Source organism: Meleagris gallopavo, chromosome 8 (assembly GCF_905368555.1).
Source record: "Meleagris gallopavo chromosome 8, MGAL_WU_HG_1.1, whole genome shotgun sequence".
Lineage (NCBI taxonomy): Eukaryota > Metazoa > Chordata > Aves > Galliformes > Phasianidae > Meleagris > Meleagris gallopavo.
The window spans coordinates 16,550,041-16,564,565 of record NC_139411.1 but is presented as its reverse complement, the minus strand read 5'-3'; the positions used below and the strand labels follow the sequence as shown (position 1 = coordinate 16,564,565).

The window sequence follows — 14,525 nt, the reverse complement described above, 5'->3', positions numbered from 1 at the left end:
TTCCTTTCCGTCTTTCTCCTTTCCTACTCCTCTCCTCTTTTCTTTCTCCTTACCTCTTCCCTTCTTTATTCCCTTCTTTCTCCCTTTCTCTTCCTCTCTCTTATCCTTTCCCTCCGTTCCCGCTGGTCCCTATGCGTACGGACACCCCCTCTCCGCTCCAGCCCGAGCGAAGTCTCCAGCAGCGTCGAGGAGCCCGAAGCCCCGAGCGGGGCCGTGCGAGCAGCGGCAGCCCCGGCGCGGATCGCGGCCATCCCGGCGAAGGCCGACCTCAGTGAGGCGGCGGGGCCGGGCCGGGCCGGGCCGCCCTCTCCGCGCCCTCCGGGGCCCCGCGGCGACCGGGCCGCCCCCGCACCGCGTCCCGGCGGCGGCCGCGGCCCCCCCGCGCCGAGCGGCGGCCCGGCCCTCCTCGCCGCGCTCGGCTCGGCGCGCTGGCGAATCAGAGAGTGTCGGAATCTATTGCCTTTGTCTGACAAGTCATCCATCTCCGGGGAGGCGGGCGGGGGGCTGAGGGCGCTGCGGCTTTTAGAGAGACACACACCGGGAGAGGAGGCTCCAGTCTCCGGCCCCGGCTCCTCGCAAGCACTTCCCGCTCGGGCGCAAGTCCGCCGGGCGCCGGAGCTTCCGCCCGGCCGAGAGGAGGGGCGCGCCCGGCCGCCGCTCGCCGCTTTCCCGGGGATTGCTACTCCATCGCCAACTTAACGAACTGCCCCGGAGCCGAGCAGCAGCTGCAGGAGCGCCGCGGCCGCGCCGCCCGCCCCCCTCCCCGCCGCCGGGCCCCGGGCCCCAGCCATGCCCGCCGCCCGCCCCCCGGCGCCGCCAGCCCCGAGCCCCCGCCGCCCCCGCTGAGCGCCCGCCCGGGAAGCGCCGGCCCCGCGCCCCGGCCCGGCCGGCGCCGCTCCCGCGCTCCTTTCCCTCTGTCTGCTTTTCGCTTCGGTTTTATTTTTGTTTGCTTTCGTTTGCTTTGCTTTGGTTTGTTATTTTGGTTTTTTTTTTTGTTTGTTTGTTTGCTTATTTTTTTCTCCCCTAAGTCTTGAAGTTGAGTTTTAGAGGCGACACGGCGGCTTCAGCCGATTTCTTCCCCTTCCTTTGCCTCCCCATGGATATGCACTGCAAGGCAGACCCCTTCTCAGCAATGCACCGTGAGTACTGGAACCCGGCTCCTTCCGCTGCGCTGCCTCCCGTCCCTCCGTCCCTCCCCACCAGCCCCTGCCCTGCCCAGGTCCCCCTGCCCGCTCCCGGGCAGCACCGTCCGCCCCGCCCCGCGCTCCCGGGACCCGGCGCCCCGAGCGGCCCCGCGCCGCTCCCGGCCTCGGAAGATGCGGCGTTATCCCTCGCTCCTTTTGTTTTTGTCCCTTTCCATCGCCGTGCCTGGAGCAGGGGCTGCCCGCGACCTTTGGTGGATGCGAAATCCGTTTTTTTTTTCCTCGGGATTTGGTGGGGTTTGGCTTCGATTTCGGCTGTCAGTGGCAGATAGGCAAATAGATGGCAGTTCCACGCTCACGGTAGTTCGGTCGTGGCGGCTCCGGGCCCCGGTTCGTGGGGTTCGTTTAAAGGCTGAGCTGCGGGAAAACTAGGCGAGGTGGCGCTGGGAACCGGGCGGCCTCGGGGCTGCACAGAGCCCCGCTCCTACCCGCTCACGTACCGCGTCCGCGATGGGCGATTAGAACGCATTGCTAGCGCACGGGGAAGGGATCCGCGGTGTGTTTTCACTTTGGAGAGGCATTCTTTCTCTAAACGGGGGCGAAGGGAAGCGAAGAGACCCTCTACCAGGGCGCTAGAGAGGGATGTTTGGTAGTTTTAATTTCACCGCGAGAGAAAATAATTCCGAGCTTTAAATTAAGGAACAAATACGAATGCGAGGCCGAGATTGAGAGCATCCCGAGCCAAGAGATGAATAATTGAGAGCGATTTGTAACTTCTAACACCGAAACTTTTGAGGACACGCCCTGCCCGCTGCACAAAAACAAACCGAAAAGACACAAATTAGAAATGCTCCGAGTTTACCAAATCCGATTTTGCCATGAGAAGGCGCAGAGACGCAGGCACGGCCCGCTCCCCAAACGCTTGGCAGGACAGCTGTAGGCAGCCGCCCTCCCGTTTCCCAATTAATCATTTCCAGCGCACATCGCCTCGAACGCGGCATTTAATTCCGAGGAGCGCACCGAGCGGCCCGCGATTGCTCGCTGCTTCGGCCCGCACGGCACTGCTTCGCTCCGCGGCGGCCGCAGGAATTTCGCCTTCGGTGCGGTGCGCTCGGAGCGGGCGGGCAAACGGGAGCGGCAGCCACGGCACAGCCGTTCGTTGCTCGGAATTCAGCGGCACTCGGTAACGGTTCGGGCTTCCGATCAAATTCATACTAACGATAATAACAATAACAAATCTACGTTCGATTCGCTCCAGACGCCGTATTTCCAGTATAGGCGTAGGGATCGGTAAGCGGCCGAACCTCCCGGGCTGAGGGGCTGAGCGGCGCGGCCCGGCCCGGCCCGAGCCACGGCAGCCCGGCAGCTCTGTGCGCGATGTCCGCCCCGCGGGGAGCGCCCGGGGCCGCCCCGCATCCCGCCCGGCATCCCGCCCCGAGCCCCGCACGGCGCGCTGCGAGTGAACGCCGCTCCTGCGAGGCACGGCGCGGTGCAAGAACTTGAATTATTAATTTTTAATCTTTTTTGCATCCGTTGCCCTTTAATACTTTGTAATGTGAGTTCTAAAAGGCCCTTTGAATTATTTATCGCGGAGTTGCCGAAGAAATTGCTGTCCTGTAACTTTAGAGGCAACATGTGCGGAGGGGCTCAGAACAAACGAAGGAACGCGGCACACGGCCGCGGGTATCGGCGGGGGCACGCAAATCCCTCCCCCCCCTCCGGCACCCCGCATCTAATTTACGAAGAGCCACACGAGAACGCGGTGAACGGCTGAGCCGTGGGCCAGGGGCGGCGGGGGGAGGGGGGTGGGCGAGGTGCTCCTGAAGGGGGGGAGACGGAAAAAACTCTATTTGTGCGAGAGGGCTCGGATCGATCGCAGGGCAATGAGAGTTTCCACTAAGTTCAGAGCCAATAAGTCAGTGTCACAAGCGGGGGAGAAAAAAAAAAAAAAAACTCAGCGAAAATACAAACAGATCATTTTTCAGCAAAGTGCGGAACGAACAAAGATCTCGTGGCCGGGGATGCGCACAAGGTTAGGGCCGGCAGGGAGGACGCCGCGGCACAGCTCTATCAGCGGGCTGCGGGTGCAGCCGGGCGGCTGCCGCAGGTGCACGCTCGGAAAGCCGTCCGTTATCGCTCGGTGCGGGGAAAGAGGAGCCGGGAAATCGGCGATGTGGCCCCGGAGGAGGGAGAGTGGGGTTTTGTCCAGAAAGGGAGGAACGGGGAAACACGGAGCATTCTGAATTTTCCCTCAACCAATTCCCACTGATGTAGACTCGTGCGGAGAAAAGAAAAAATCCGTATATTAAAAGAGAAAGAAAGGGGGAAAAAAAAAAAAAAAAAGAAGAAGCAAAAGCAAAACAACAACAATAACAGCAACAAAAAGGATTCATGAGAGTCTAACAGATTTTTTTTTTTTTTTCCTGGGTGACTTTTCTTCTAACGATCGAAAGCCGAGGGGAGAGGGTCCGTGTGCAGGCGAGCTCCGGCCGCGGGACACGGCCATCCCCGCTCTCGCCCTCCCTCTCCATCCGCCCCTTCTTCCTTCTCTTTTTCTGTCTGAATCCCTTCAACGCGCATCCGAAAATAACCGGAGACAGCGCGCTGTGCGGGGACACGCTGCGGGCTGGGGGAGGGCGGGGTCGCCGGTAACGGTAATTGACAATGCGATAGAAAATCGTGGAAAGCAAATTAAATGGGAGAGGGAAAGTAGGGGGACTGCGGCAGGGGCTGCCCGAGGCGGCCGAGTGGCTCCGGAGTTTGGGAGCGGAGCCGTTCCCAGCTCCCGGGGCCGGCACTCACCCCGTCCTCGCTCGGTGACAACGGCCCCGGGGAACCGTTCCGAGTCCCGGGCTGGGGAGCGGGCGCGGCGTGCGGGGCTGTGCGGGCAGATCAGGAAATACACGGGGCCCCGAGCAATGTGCCACCCCACGGCCCGCGTCCAGCTCTGCTTCTTTCTTCCTCTTTCTCTTTTTCTTTTCTCTGTTTCCTTCCTTCCTTCCTTCCTTCTCTTCTTCTTCTTTTTCTTTCTTTCTTTCTTTCTTTCTTTCTTTCTTTCTTTCTTTCTTTCTTTCTTTCTTTCTTTCTTTCTTTTCTTCCTTTCTTTCTTTCTTTCTTTCTTTTCCTTCTTCTTTCCTTTCTCCCTTTCTTCCTTCCTTTCTTCCTTCCTTCCTTTCCTTCCTTCCTCCTTTCCTTCCTTTCCTTCTCTCTCTCTCTTTCCTTCTCTGTGTTTCTGTGTTTCTTTCTCTCTGTCTTTTTGTCTCTCTCTTTCCATCTTCCTCGATTTTTTATTTCCTCCTTTCTCTGTCCTCTCTTCTTCTCTTCCTTCCTCCCTTCATTTCTTCCCTGCCCCTCTCCTTCCCCCTTTTTTCCCTTCTTCCCCACCCCGTGTCCCCCTGACCCTCACCCTCACGCACCCCCAGCGAGCAGAGATTATTTTTGCAGCGCGCGTGGCAAAGAGCTCCCGACTAACGGTGTCTTTCTGGGGTGCGTGGGTTGTTGTGTTTTTTTTTTATTTCTCTTTCCCCAGCAGGGCACGGGGGTGTGAACCAGCTCGGGGGGGTGTTTGTGAACGGCAGGCCCTTACCTGACGTGGTGAGACAAAGGATAGTGGAGCTGGCTCACCAGGGGGTGCGACCCTGTGACATTTCCAGGCAGCTGCGGGTCAGCCACGGCTGTGTCAGCAAGATCCTGGGCAGGTAAGGACCGCGCCAGCCCCCGCTCCCTCCCCCGCGCCGCGGCTGCCCGCCGCCTCCCGCCGCTCCCCGCAGCCCCGGCACGCCGAGCCCCGCCACACAGGGAGGACGCGCCGGGCCGGGGGCTGCGGGAAGGAACGGCTGCGGAGGGGGCGGTGGGAGGGAGAAGGAACGGGAGAAGGGGAGGAGGGGAAGAAAAAAAAAAAAAAGGGGGGGGGGGGGGAAGATGATAGAAGAGCGACAAAGAAAAAAACCCGAAACAACAAACAAATCCAAACCCATCAGCAAAAAGCCCAACTCGTACCGATCCGTAGGCGGCCTTAGCAAATGCACGAGTAAATAAACAAACACCAGAGCAAGGAAATAAATCTCCGCCACCAAATGCGGTGCGCGGCGTCCCGGGGCCGAACCGCGGGGCCACGAGCGCGGAACGCGGCGAGAGGCGCTGCCGGGGTGTGCGCTGCGGGGCCGTGCGGGGCTGCAGGCGGGGGGCGGGGGGACGGACAGCGCTGCCGCACGGCTCTGCCCGCGGCCCGGCCCGGCCCCGCGCTCGGCCGGGGGTCTCCGGTTTGTTTGCCGGTGCCCGGGCCTGAAAGGCGTGTGTGAGAGCACGGCGGGGAAGGCAGCAAATAAGCCAGCGCTGTTGGCGCCTCAAAAACACACTCATTAAAAAAAAAAAAAAAAGAAAGAAAGAAAGAAAAAAAGAAAGAAAAAAAAGGAAAATAGAGAGCAGGGGCGAGCCCTGGCGACGAGCGGCGGCCCCGCAGCCCGAGGCCCTGCGGAGCTGCATCCCAGGGCACGGAGCCCGGTGGGCGCGGGGCGCTGCGGGGCGCTGACCTCCGCGCTCTGCGTGCAGGTATTACGAGACGGGGAGCATCAAGCCCGGAGTGATCGGCGGCTCCAAGCCCAAAGTAGCGACCCCCAAAGTAGTGGATAAAATCGCCGAGTACAAGAGACAAAACCCCACCATGTTCGCTTGGGAGATTCGGGACAGGCTACTGGCCGAGGGCATCTGTGACAACGACACGGTCCCCAGCGTCTCCTCCATAAACAGGTAAGGGCGAGTCCGCGGTCCGCTCGTCTCTCCCCGGCCCCACAGCCCCGCGCAGCGCAGCCCTCCCTGTCCTTCCCCCGGCAGCCCCCCGGGCGCTCCGGGATTCGTGGCGTTCCGAGCCGGACCCGTTCGGCCAGGGCTGCGGGAGGCCCTCCCGGGCGAGAGGCCCCGGCGGCAGCGAGGCTCGGGACGGGGCTGCCAGCCCCGGGCGCCCGGCGCTCCCCAGCCCCGCTCCCGGCCGGGCGCAGCACCGCGTGCGTCCCTCCCGCTCCCTGCTGCGGGGTGCGGCTGTCGTCGGTGGGGGCTCGGGGTGAGAAAAGTAACGGTGTGACAGGCAGAAAATAATAGATCCGGGGGGAAACGGCCCGCAGCACTTAGGGTCACGTATTAATCCACCGCGAGGTGCTCGGATGCTCGCCCGCTGCGTGTACAAATGCTGCACGCTTCGGGAACACTGCTGTGGGCACAGCAGTCACCCCCGACGTTGTGCAGTGCATCTGCACGGACCTCGAGTGTGCCTGCAGAAACACAAGGGCACGGGAGTGCTGGCAAAGGGCACCTACATGGGTACCTGAACCCACCGGGTGTAAGGATATGAAATTCTTCACGCAGTCCCAAATATACGGAGCTCCCATTGCAATAAAAGCACACAGGGCATACGTAAATATGCACGCGGACTTTCCTCGTGCCTACAGAGATAAAACTGCACAAGTCAGTGTATTTGTCCTCTTGATATATAGCGAGTTTAGCCAGATTTTTTTAAATCTGGTGTATTTATAGCAAGGGAAGAAAAAAAAATAGTGGGGAAAACACAGCGGTATTTTTTGTCTCGCGCTTTACGTGGCAGATTTATCAAAATATGTCTAATAACTCAGGCTGTGTATTTCTAAATCTGGCATCCTATATAAATGAGTTTTAATATTTTGCAAATGATATGGAATTATCCCAAATCATCTTGAAAACAGCAGGTAGAATTAGCTACTGGAATGTACCTTGGCTGAGGAAGATTCCCTCAGACACACTGTCTCTGTAATATACTGCTAGGCTACCCTAGGAAATTATCCCTGTGTGTGCCATCTGTATTAAAATGGTTATTAAGTTATGAACAGGGTAACATAATACTGATCGGCTAATTATACACCCTCCTAAAAAACCTCCAGGTCTCTGCTCCTCTCTCAGTCAGGTACTGAAATAATAACAGTTTGACATTCAGACACCTCGCACGGGCGGTGCAGAAGGACGCGCGCTGTCCCTGGGAGGAACTGAGGTACAGAGGAGCTTAGGGACAGCCAGGGCAGGGGGCAGAGGGCTTGGCGTGCCCCTCTCCCCATGGCTTGGGTGTGCTGCTAACTGGGGACCTCGTGCCCCAAACCTCCTCCCTGCTCACTCAGTGTTGTGCGGGGCTGCAGAGTCCCCGCGAGGAGGCTGAGGGCCAGGTGCCGCTCTCAGCTGTGCAGCCAGTGTAGGGCAGGGCTCGAGTGCGTGCCTCAGTTTCCCCAGCCTGGGGATGCAGATTGGCGGAGGGTCAGATATTGGCTGTATAGTGTTTGTAAAATGTTTTGAAAAGGATGAGGGCTTTGTAACTGCTAAATGTTGCTCTGTTGGAGAGGCTCAGCTGCAACCCACCACATTTGATTCGTACTCTGATGGCATCTGAGTGCAGAGCCACTGAGGCACAAGTGCAGGTTGCAGAACTTGCGGGTCCATGCAAGACAAGGATGGCACCGTGAGCTGGGAAGCACTGCAGTAGGATAGGAAATGGCAGCAGGAGGACTCAGCGCTGCGGCCGCAGGCAGCGCAAACTCCATCACTGCGGTGGCTTCTATGGCTCTGTGCACAACACATGAGCAGAGCGCTGGTTTGCAAGGCAAACACACGTTTTTTTCTATCTTCTATGGTCAAAGTAAACCTAGAAAACAGGTTAAATGCTCCATAACGGCACACTGTGCTCCTTTTAGCCACTGTACGAACTGGAGCTCCTCTAACACTCCAACCCCTGAGCTGCCATGGATAGACGGCACTTTCTTAACCAACTTGCTAGAAACGTATTTCTGTGTTTTCTCAAAATACGGAGTTTACAAGGCAAAAATGTCACTGGTGCAATATCCAGAGTTGTTAGAACTGTCTGTGAGCTGCTTGGCACCCGAGACCACCAGCGAGGTCTGTACAGGAAAAGTTATCTCCGTCCCTAGAAAGGCTGCAAATACTGCACTTCAGAATGGGGATCTCCTTGTAAAGACAACAGCACCTTAGGTTATTAGATTTTCCAAAAGTGTTCTGATTACATTTTATTTGTCATCCTCAGTAGTAGTCTAGCATTAACAAAGTCTTTCAGGTGAAAGACTACAAAACAGTGCTATTTCAATTCCACTTTTAAAGTCTCCCCCAAACATTTTTTTAAATTTACTTCCCATTAATTATTTTCTGTGGTACATGAATTGTAGGTGCCCGCATTGCGCCGATCCACCGGCATTGCACCGGTGCTATCAGGACACATTTGGGATGCCTGTAGCTCAGTACTAAGCTTTGCCTGAAACTTGTTCACTAATGCAGGTAAAGGCTAGGCACAAGCTAGAGCAAAAGCTATGGTTTAATGATCTCCTCAAGATTTAGGAAAAAACCATTCCTCTGCTGCGCAGTAGTCTTGTTATAATTATGGCAAAATAGACAGTACAAAAAAGAAAAAAAAAAATCTGCACAGTAGTCAATGCACAAACCACACCAGAGCTGTCATCTCTACATCGGGAGCTTCCCTGCTCCCATTTAATGCACTGGGTACTGTGCATGATAATCTTATTGTGTATGCAAGCACACACACACATGTATCTGTGTAAACTTGCATGCAAACAGTGCATGTAACTGAGAAGCTGCCGGGTGACAGAAGCTCTTAATTCTTTGGTCAGCAATCGGTGTTCATGTCAAACCCCTCAAGCACCCTACTTCCCACAAGAACTTTCCCATTTATCGTTTGACGATAACCATGTTATCTTCAGTCACCCTGGTTAGAATATTTCTGCCTGGCTCATACACAACCTGCTGCAAGTGGTGCCTCCTACCTTGGCTGCAGACATCAATGGGGATTTTTGTTCTGTTTTGCAGCATGCACAGTTAACCTAAGAACACAGTTTCGTGGAAAAATAGTCATCCTTGAAAAATGTTTTCAATTAGACAACGTATCTTAGTGGGAACAGGACTGAGCACAGCATGGTTGCGTAGAAAGCAGTGCAATGGATGCTGTAGTTTAAGCCTTATTTTCTGCTTCTGTTAGAGACAAAAGCAGAGCGGAACAAACCATACGTAACTTGTCCCTCTATTTCTGCTCGACTGAGGCTGGGCTTAGTACTCCGGACTCTCTGTTGGTCTTCTTTTGAAGAATACCAAAGCCAAAGCGTCACAGCCTCCTGGGTGTGCTTTGGATCCATGTTCCTGGGAGCAGATCTAGTCAATGCTCCATGGCAGAGAGTTTAGTGGACATATTATCCTGGTCAAGGTGTTAGATTTTTTTTCAATTTTCTCTTAAGTACTGAGCGTGCGTTGATTTCTAGCGTTACATGCTGTTTGGGCAGATGCGTTCCATTGCATTATCTAACAACCAGCTAATGATTCCTAGTTAAAGCCTCCAATAGTGATTCTTTTTAAAAATACATATGGAGAGACAGACACATTGATTCAGGTTATAACGAGCAGTGAAATGCACTTGTGAGGTGAAATACTGTATGGACAACCGCTGTGGCACTGGCAGGCCCGTAGTTTGGAGCAAAGAAGCAAATTCTGCGAGTCATGTTTCCCTCTCTGGTTCTGCCATTAACTTTCTGGCTGATCTCAGTCAGGTCACACAGACTCCTCAGGAGGGCGGGTTACCATCTATGAAATGAAAATGACGGGGTTTAGCTACCTTTGTAAAACACAGTGCGATCTTTTCTTAGAAAATCCCATGCAGCTCAACATGTAAGAGGAAAAGGTTCAAAACCAGAGCAAAGTCCTCTTACATCAGCCGAGGTTTTCGCCCACACGAGGCTCTCAGCAAGGTAAATGCAGTGGCTCAAGACAAGCATCGGGTCTGGAACAAGGCAGGCGTGTTAGGGCACAGCATGTGTCATATGCGGAAGAAATGAGCGCTATGTAAACAGTGTTCCGAGTCACTCTCACCAGCCTAGCTTCAAATTCCCTCAAAGGACATCACAGTCAAAGGCCCTGGGAATCCCTTCCCATCTTTGCCAATGAACTCACCTGGCATTCCTTAGGACAGGTCATGGCACCAGGGAGAAATTTGAATTGTGCACAGTACCTCTAACGGCAGCGTGTTCAGACTGACCCCAACCAGCGACAGCAGAATGGTCTGCTGTAAAAGCTGGGAAAATGGCACAGTTCATGACCAGCAAGCGCGTGTGTCACACAGACCTATGGGCACCACCAGCACTTAGCAGCCACGTGTCAGTTTGCTCAGTGGGGAGGCCAAGGATCAGCCTGGCCACATAGGCTGGGTTAGCCTCTGACTGACATCAGCCTGGTGCAAAGCGAGAGTGAAGAGGGCTTGTCCGGCAGCACCAACACCATTCAGCGACTCTTGTAGGCTGTCCCTCCTTGGTTCACACAGAGAACCTTGGGATCCCAGCAAACTCAATTTCCTGAGGCAGGGCATGCACTCGAGGTAGAAGGTTTCTACCGGCACTTGCATTCAGCTGAGCAATGAAGGCAATTGGGTCACACAGGGCTTCATTACAAGGAATGCAGTCCTTTAAATTCAGGCTCTTTTCCATCAGACACAACCAGGTATTATCTTCTTTTCATCATTGCAAATAAAGGACAGGCTCATAAAGCAGAGGTTACAGACAATGTTACTGCAGCTGAAGGAGTAAATGAATGCCCGCAGCATTTCTCTTTGTCTTATTCCTCATATCTGGCCACTGGAAGGCTGTATGGTGGTAACTACAATAAGCTGGTTGCATTTTTTTCTAATTTTCATATTACACAGATAGCTCAACAGAGGCAGGTTGTGAGAAGTGACTAATGGGAAGTTTTCTGCTCCCTGTTCTGTGAACCTCGAAGTGCAGAACCAGACCAGTCCTTTTGTCATCAAACATCCCAGCCCTTCCTTTTTGCAGAGATGTACAGAAAGGTTGATTTTTGTTAAACATTTCCAAGCTTTTGCATCCGGCGAATGATTGCTGCTTTCTGTCACAGAGGTAGCTGCACTTCAGTGCTGGGTGAACGAGTCTTATAGAGCTAAACCTCATTTGCCAGAATCACTATTATGTGAAAAAACTCATTTGGCTTTGGGAGAAAAGAGGAGAAAATATAAGTGGCCCGGCCAAGCAATGACGGAATAGTGAGAACAATACAGTCATCTGAAGGGCACAGTCCATCCAACAGGAAACAAATTATTCACGTTTAAACAAAGCAGCATAGCCAGGAATGAAGGGAGGGAAATAAGAAAGGAAACATTCAAATGGTAGCAGAAGGCACCTCCTGATATGGAGGTCCATTAAGTTGTGGAATTGCATCCCACAGGAATTCCTAATTCCTTGGAATATATATAACTGCATGGCATTAATGACACAAGCAAACATACAATAAGAAATAATCTTGCATTGGCTAAAGAGATAGATAATATTCCAGCGGACCAGCTGGACCTTTTATGATATGATGACGTGATGCATACATAACAAAGTCATGCTTCTAGTTATACATCAAGTATCTAAAAAAATCTGTCTCTGATCCTAAAGCCTGTTCAAACAAAAGATTTCCAAATTGCTCGAATAAAAAAGATGTAGCTTCAAAACATTCAAACATAGAGCCTTGTTTAGATTAACTTAACATGGTCTTTAATTAAGGCATGTTGAAATTCAAATGGTGTTTAGGCTCGCTACTTAGAATCAGGAAAATATTTAGGGATCCTGCTCGTAGCAAAGATCTCTGTAAATGGGAAGGTAGAGACATTCAAAAGCATTTGTCACTGGCCTGACAACAGGGCAGCTAAGTAGGACTTCAGGAAATCCCATCTGTGTGTAGATGGCTCTGATAATGATTACTACTCCTGAAAGTGCCAGAAAGGTTTGAGTTTTGCTCCCAAACAATCATTCTTTAAACTGAGAGCTAATGGGAATGAGGATTTTTCCACTGTAATAGCAATTAATCTGTTGGAGCCTATACACCAGTCCCAACTGATTAAAAATGTTAAGGCAGAGCCCCAAACTGTGCAACTGGCATACAAATCATGAGTGCCGGTAATGCAACATGGGTTGTTTTTACTTGTTTTTTCTTTTTTACCCCAATTTTTTAAAGGGATTTGGATATCTGGCTCCTATTAAACAACTTTCAAAAGATTTTAACAATGCAGCCCTTTGCGTCCTCGGGGACACTCCATGAGCCACAGAAACATCCTCTATTAAATGAGAACTAAAATTCTCATGCTATCACTTGGCCAGAGGAGCTGGAAAACCAACAACAAACACCGTTAGGTCTGTGATGAAATACTAGGCAGTAGATATTCAGCGTTAGCCTCCAATTTTCTCTAGTGCCAGTAACCGAGAGCTGATGTGGTAGCACTTATATGGCTATCTACCCAGCTGAAAATCACAAATCTAATCACTTGGTTTCCAAACTCCTCAGAGCGCACTTACAAATATTCATTTCCAATCAATTTGCACCTGCTAATATTTCTGAGTGCTCACATGTGATGACAGATCCAGAAGCAATGCTGGTGCTTCCTATTTCTATTGCAATAGCACAAAGAGGCTCTGTGCATAGATCACAGCTCATTGTCCAAACAGGCACAGTGTAAATAGGAATTTCTTTTGAGAGGTTCTTTGAGAAAATCACCATACACGTGTGCCTTTCTTTACACCCTCTTCTTTACACCTTTACACCCTTAGCATCTACTAGGCTCATAATTCAGATAGCCCTGAAGGTTTCAGGGGTTAAACAAATAGGTATGTTCTTAAAAAGCAACGAGACATCTGGCCAGGGCTCACCCACCAAAGTGTAGCGAATGGCAGAGCAAAAGTGGAAGCCCTCTTCTTTGGGCCCCTCCTGACAGGCGAACGCTGGCCAGACCACAACAGCCTCCCGCTCTTCCTCGATAAGCAGGCATATAAATAAATAAATAAACGGCATCCTAACTGCACTGAGAACTCAATAAAACAATCACATCAAATATGAGGAGGTATAAATCTCGCGTCTGCACAGGTAACCCACTCAATTGCTTTTATTATGGCTCAGCCTGACTCCATTTATTACCATCCGTGGCCTGGGTGAAGGATGTTTGCATGCAGGGTGGTCTCCTGGTGAAATCCTATCCCTAGAGCAGTGACAATCAGCCCATACAAAGGTGGGTTTTGGTGGGGAGACCAAAGGCAGATTCATCTGTCTGCGTGAAGACCAATCAATAACCCTGTAACGAGACCCCTTGTTGCTGGGAAATGGACAACACCATAGTTAATCCTGGAGCCACAGGAGAGAAATAGCTGGGTTGGGTGTGAAAAACAGCAGGATGGATGCACGATGTTTGAGACATACAGACAAAATAGGTCTCTCCTAGGTACGGAGGATGAGTGATGGGATAGAAGACAAAGGGGCACACTTATGTGCATCACAGGCAAATGTGAGAGGCCGGGGTGTTTGGAGGGTACGGGGAAGGAAAAAGGGTAGTGCTATACTGCTTTTTTTTATAGGACATTCATGTGGGGTCTGTGTGTAGAGCACAGATCTGTACCTTTGGAGAAATGTGTCCATTGGTTGGATATTACATATGAGAATATCAGTATATGGCAGGGAATATGAGACTCCCGGCAGGCAAATAGATGGTGACACAAAGTGCTGGTGGGCTACAGGAAGCACAGGCAACGCAGTCGGGGAAGGATATTCCTTTGTCCTCTGCCTGGCTTGGGATTTATGCGTGTACCCGTTTTGACAGAGAGTAGAAAGAGTGATGTGCTAGGAGCTAGCGAGCTGTGAGTTCCCAGATACATTTCCCAGAACACGCTACATACAAAACATTTACCCCAACCTCACTGCTAAAGTAGGAGAGGAGATTCTGGTGCCTCATCCCTGCCTGTATGAAGACCAGCAGCAGCCACTCCTTGCTGCTGCCATCCTCCAGCTCTGTCTTTCCTTTGGCACTTCTGAAACTCACACCTGGGCTTTTAGCAGCTCCTCCAACGTGCACACATGCATGCGCACAGAGAGAAACTGCAGCGTGCCTCTACCGATGGTTTTCTCCTGGGGGCAAATTCAGTTTTTCTTTTCTTGCTTCATTTTGAACAGCTCCCCATCCCTTGCAAGGCAAGCCCTGTGCTCTCTGCAGGGCAAGGCACAGCACGGGCTGAGCGCCCAGCCCTGGCCAGAGGTACATAGCACCGAGAAGGGCCGTCCGCTCGGCCACAGTGCCCTCCGCTGTACCTCTGTTGCCTTTCAGCATGTTCATGCTTTCCCAGAATTTTTCCAAAAATTTTTGGTCATCTGCCTTTAAAAGCCGCAGCACAATGTAGCTACGTAATCATGCCTGCTGGTAATATTTGCTTAGATTCGAGCCAGAAAAACCTCTCCTTGTTGGTTAAATTTCAGTTTTCAAACTTGAAAAATTACATATTTACACAAAAATTATGCATATGAAAAAATACATAAACCTTTGTA

At 52.3% G+C, this 14,525-nt stretch overlaps 2 protein-coding genes across 18 annotated transcripts in view; one reads left to right on the top strand and one right to left on the bottom strand.

Moving 5' to 3' along the window:
* LOC104911954 (uncharacterized) overlaps positions 1–14,525 on the bottom strand; it is a 314,625-nt gene that overhangs the window by 131,645 nt on the left and 168,455 nt on the right. The window lies entirely within an intron of this gene.
* Positions 1–14,525, top strand: part of PAX2 (paired box 2) — a 92,203-nt gene that overhangs the window by 9,375 nt on the left and 68,303 nt on the right. For 7 of the 16 annotated variants that reach the window (XM_085229801.1, XM_085229803.1, XM_085229806.1 and 4 more), the window contains exons 3-4: positions 4,672–4,840; positions 5,694–5,891. In XM_085229801.1, the coding sequence (XP_085085927.1) occupies positions 4,672–4,840; positions 5,694–5,891 (367 nt within the window). Of the gene's footprint in view, positions 1–990; positions 1,140–4,671; positions 4,841–5,693; positions 5,892–14,525 lie in introns of those variants that run through there. The other 9 variants (XM_085229811.1, XM_085229808.1, XM_085229809.1 and 6 more) reach the window with 3 other exon arrangements.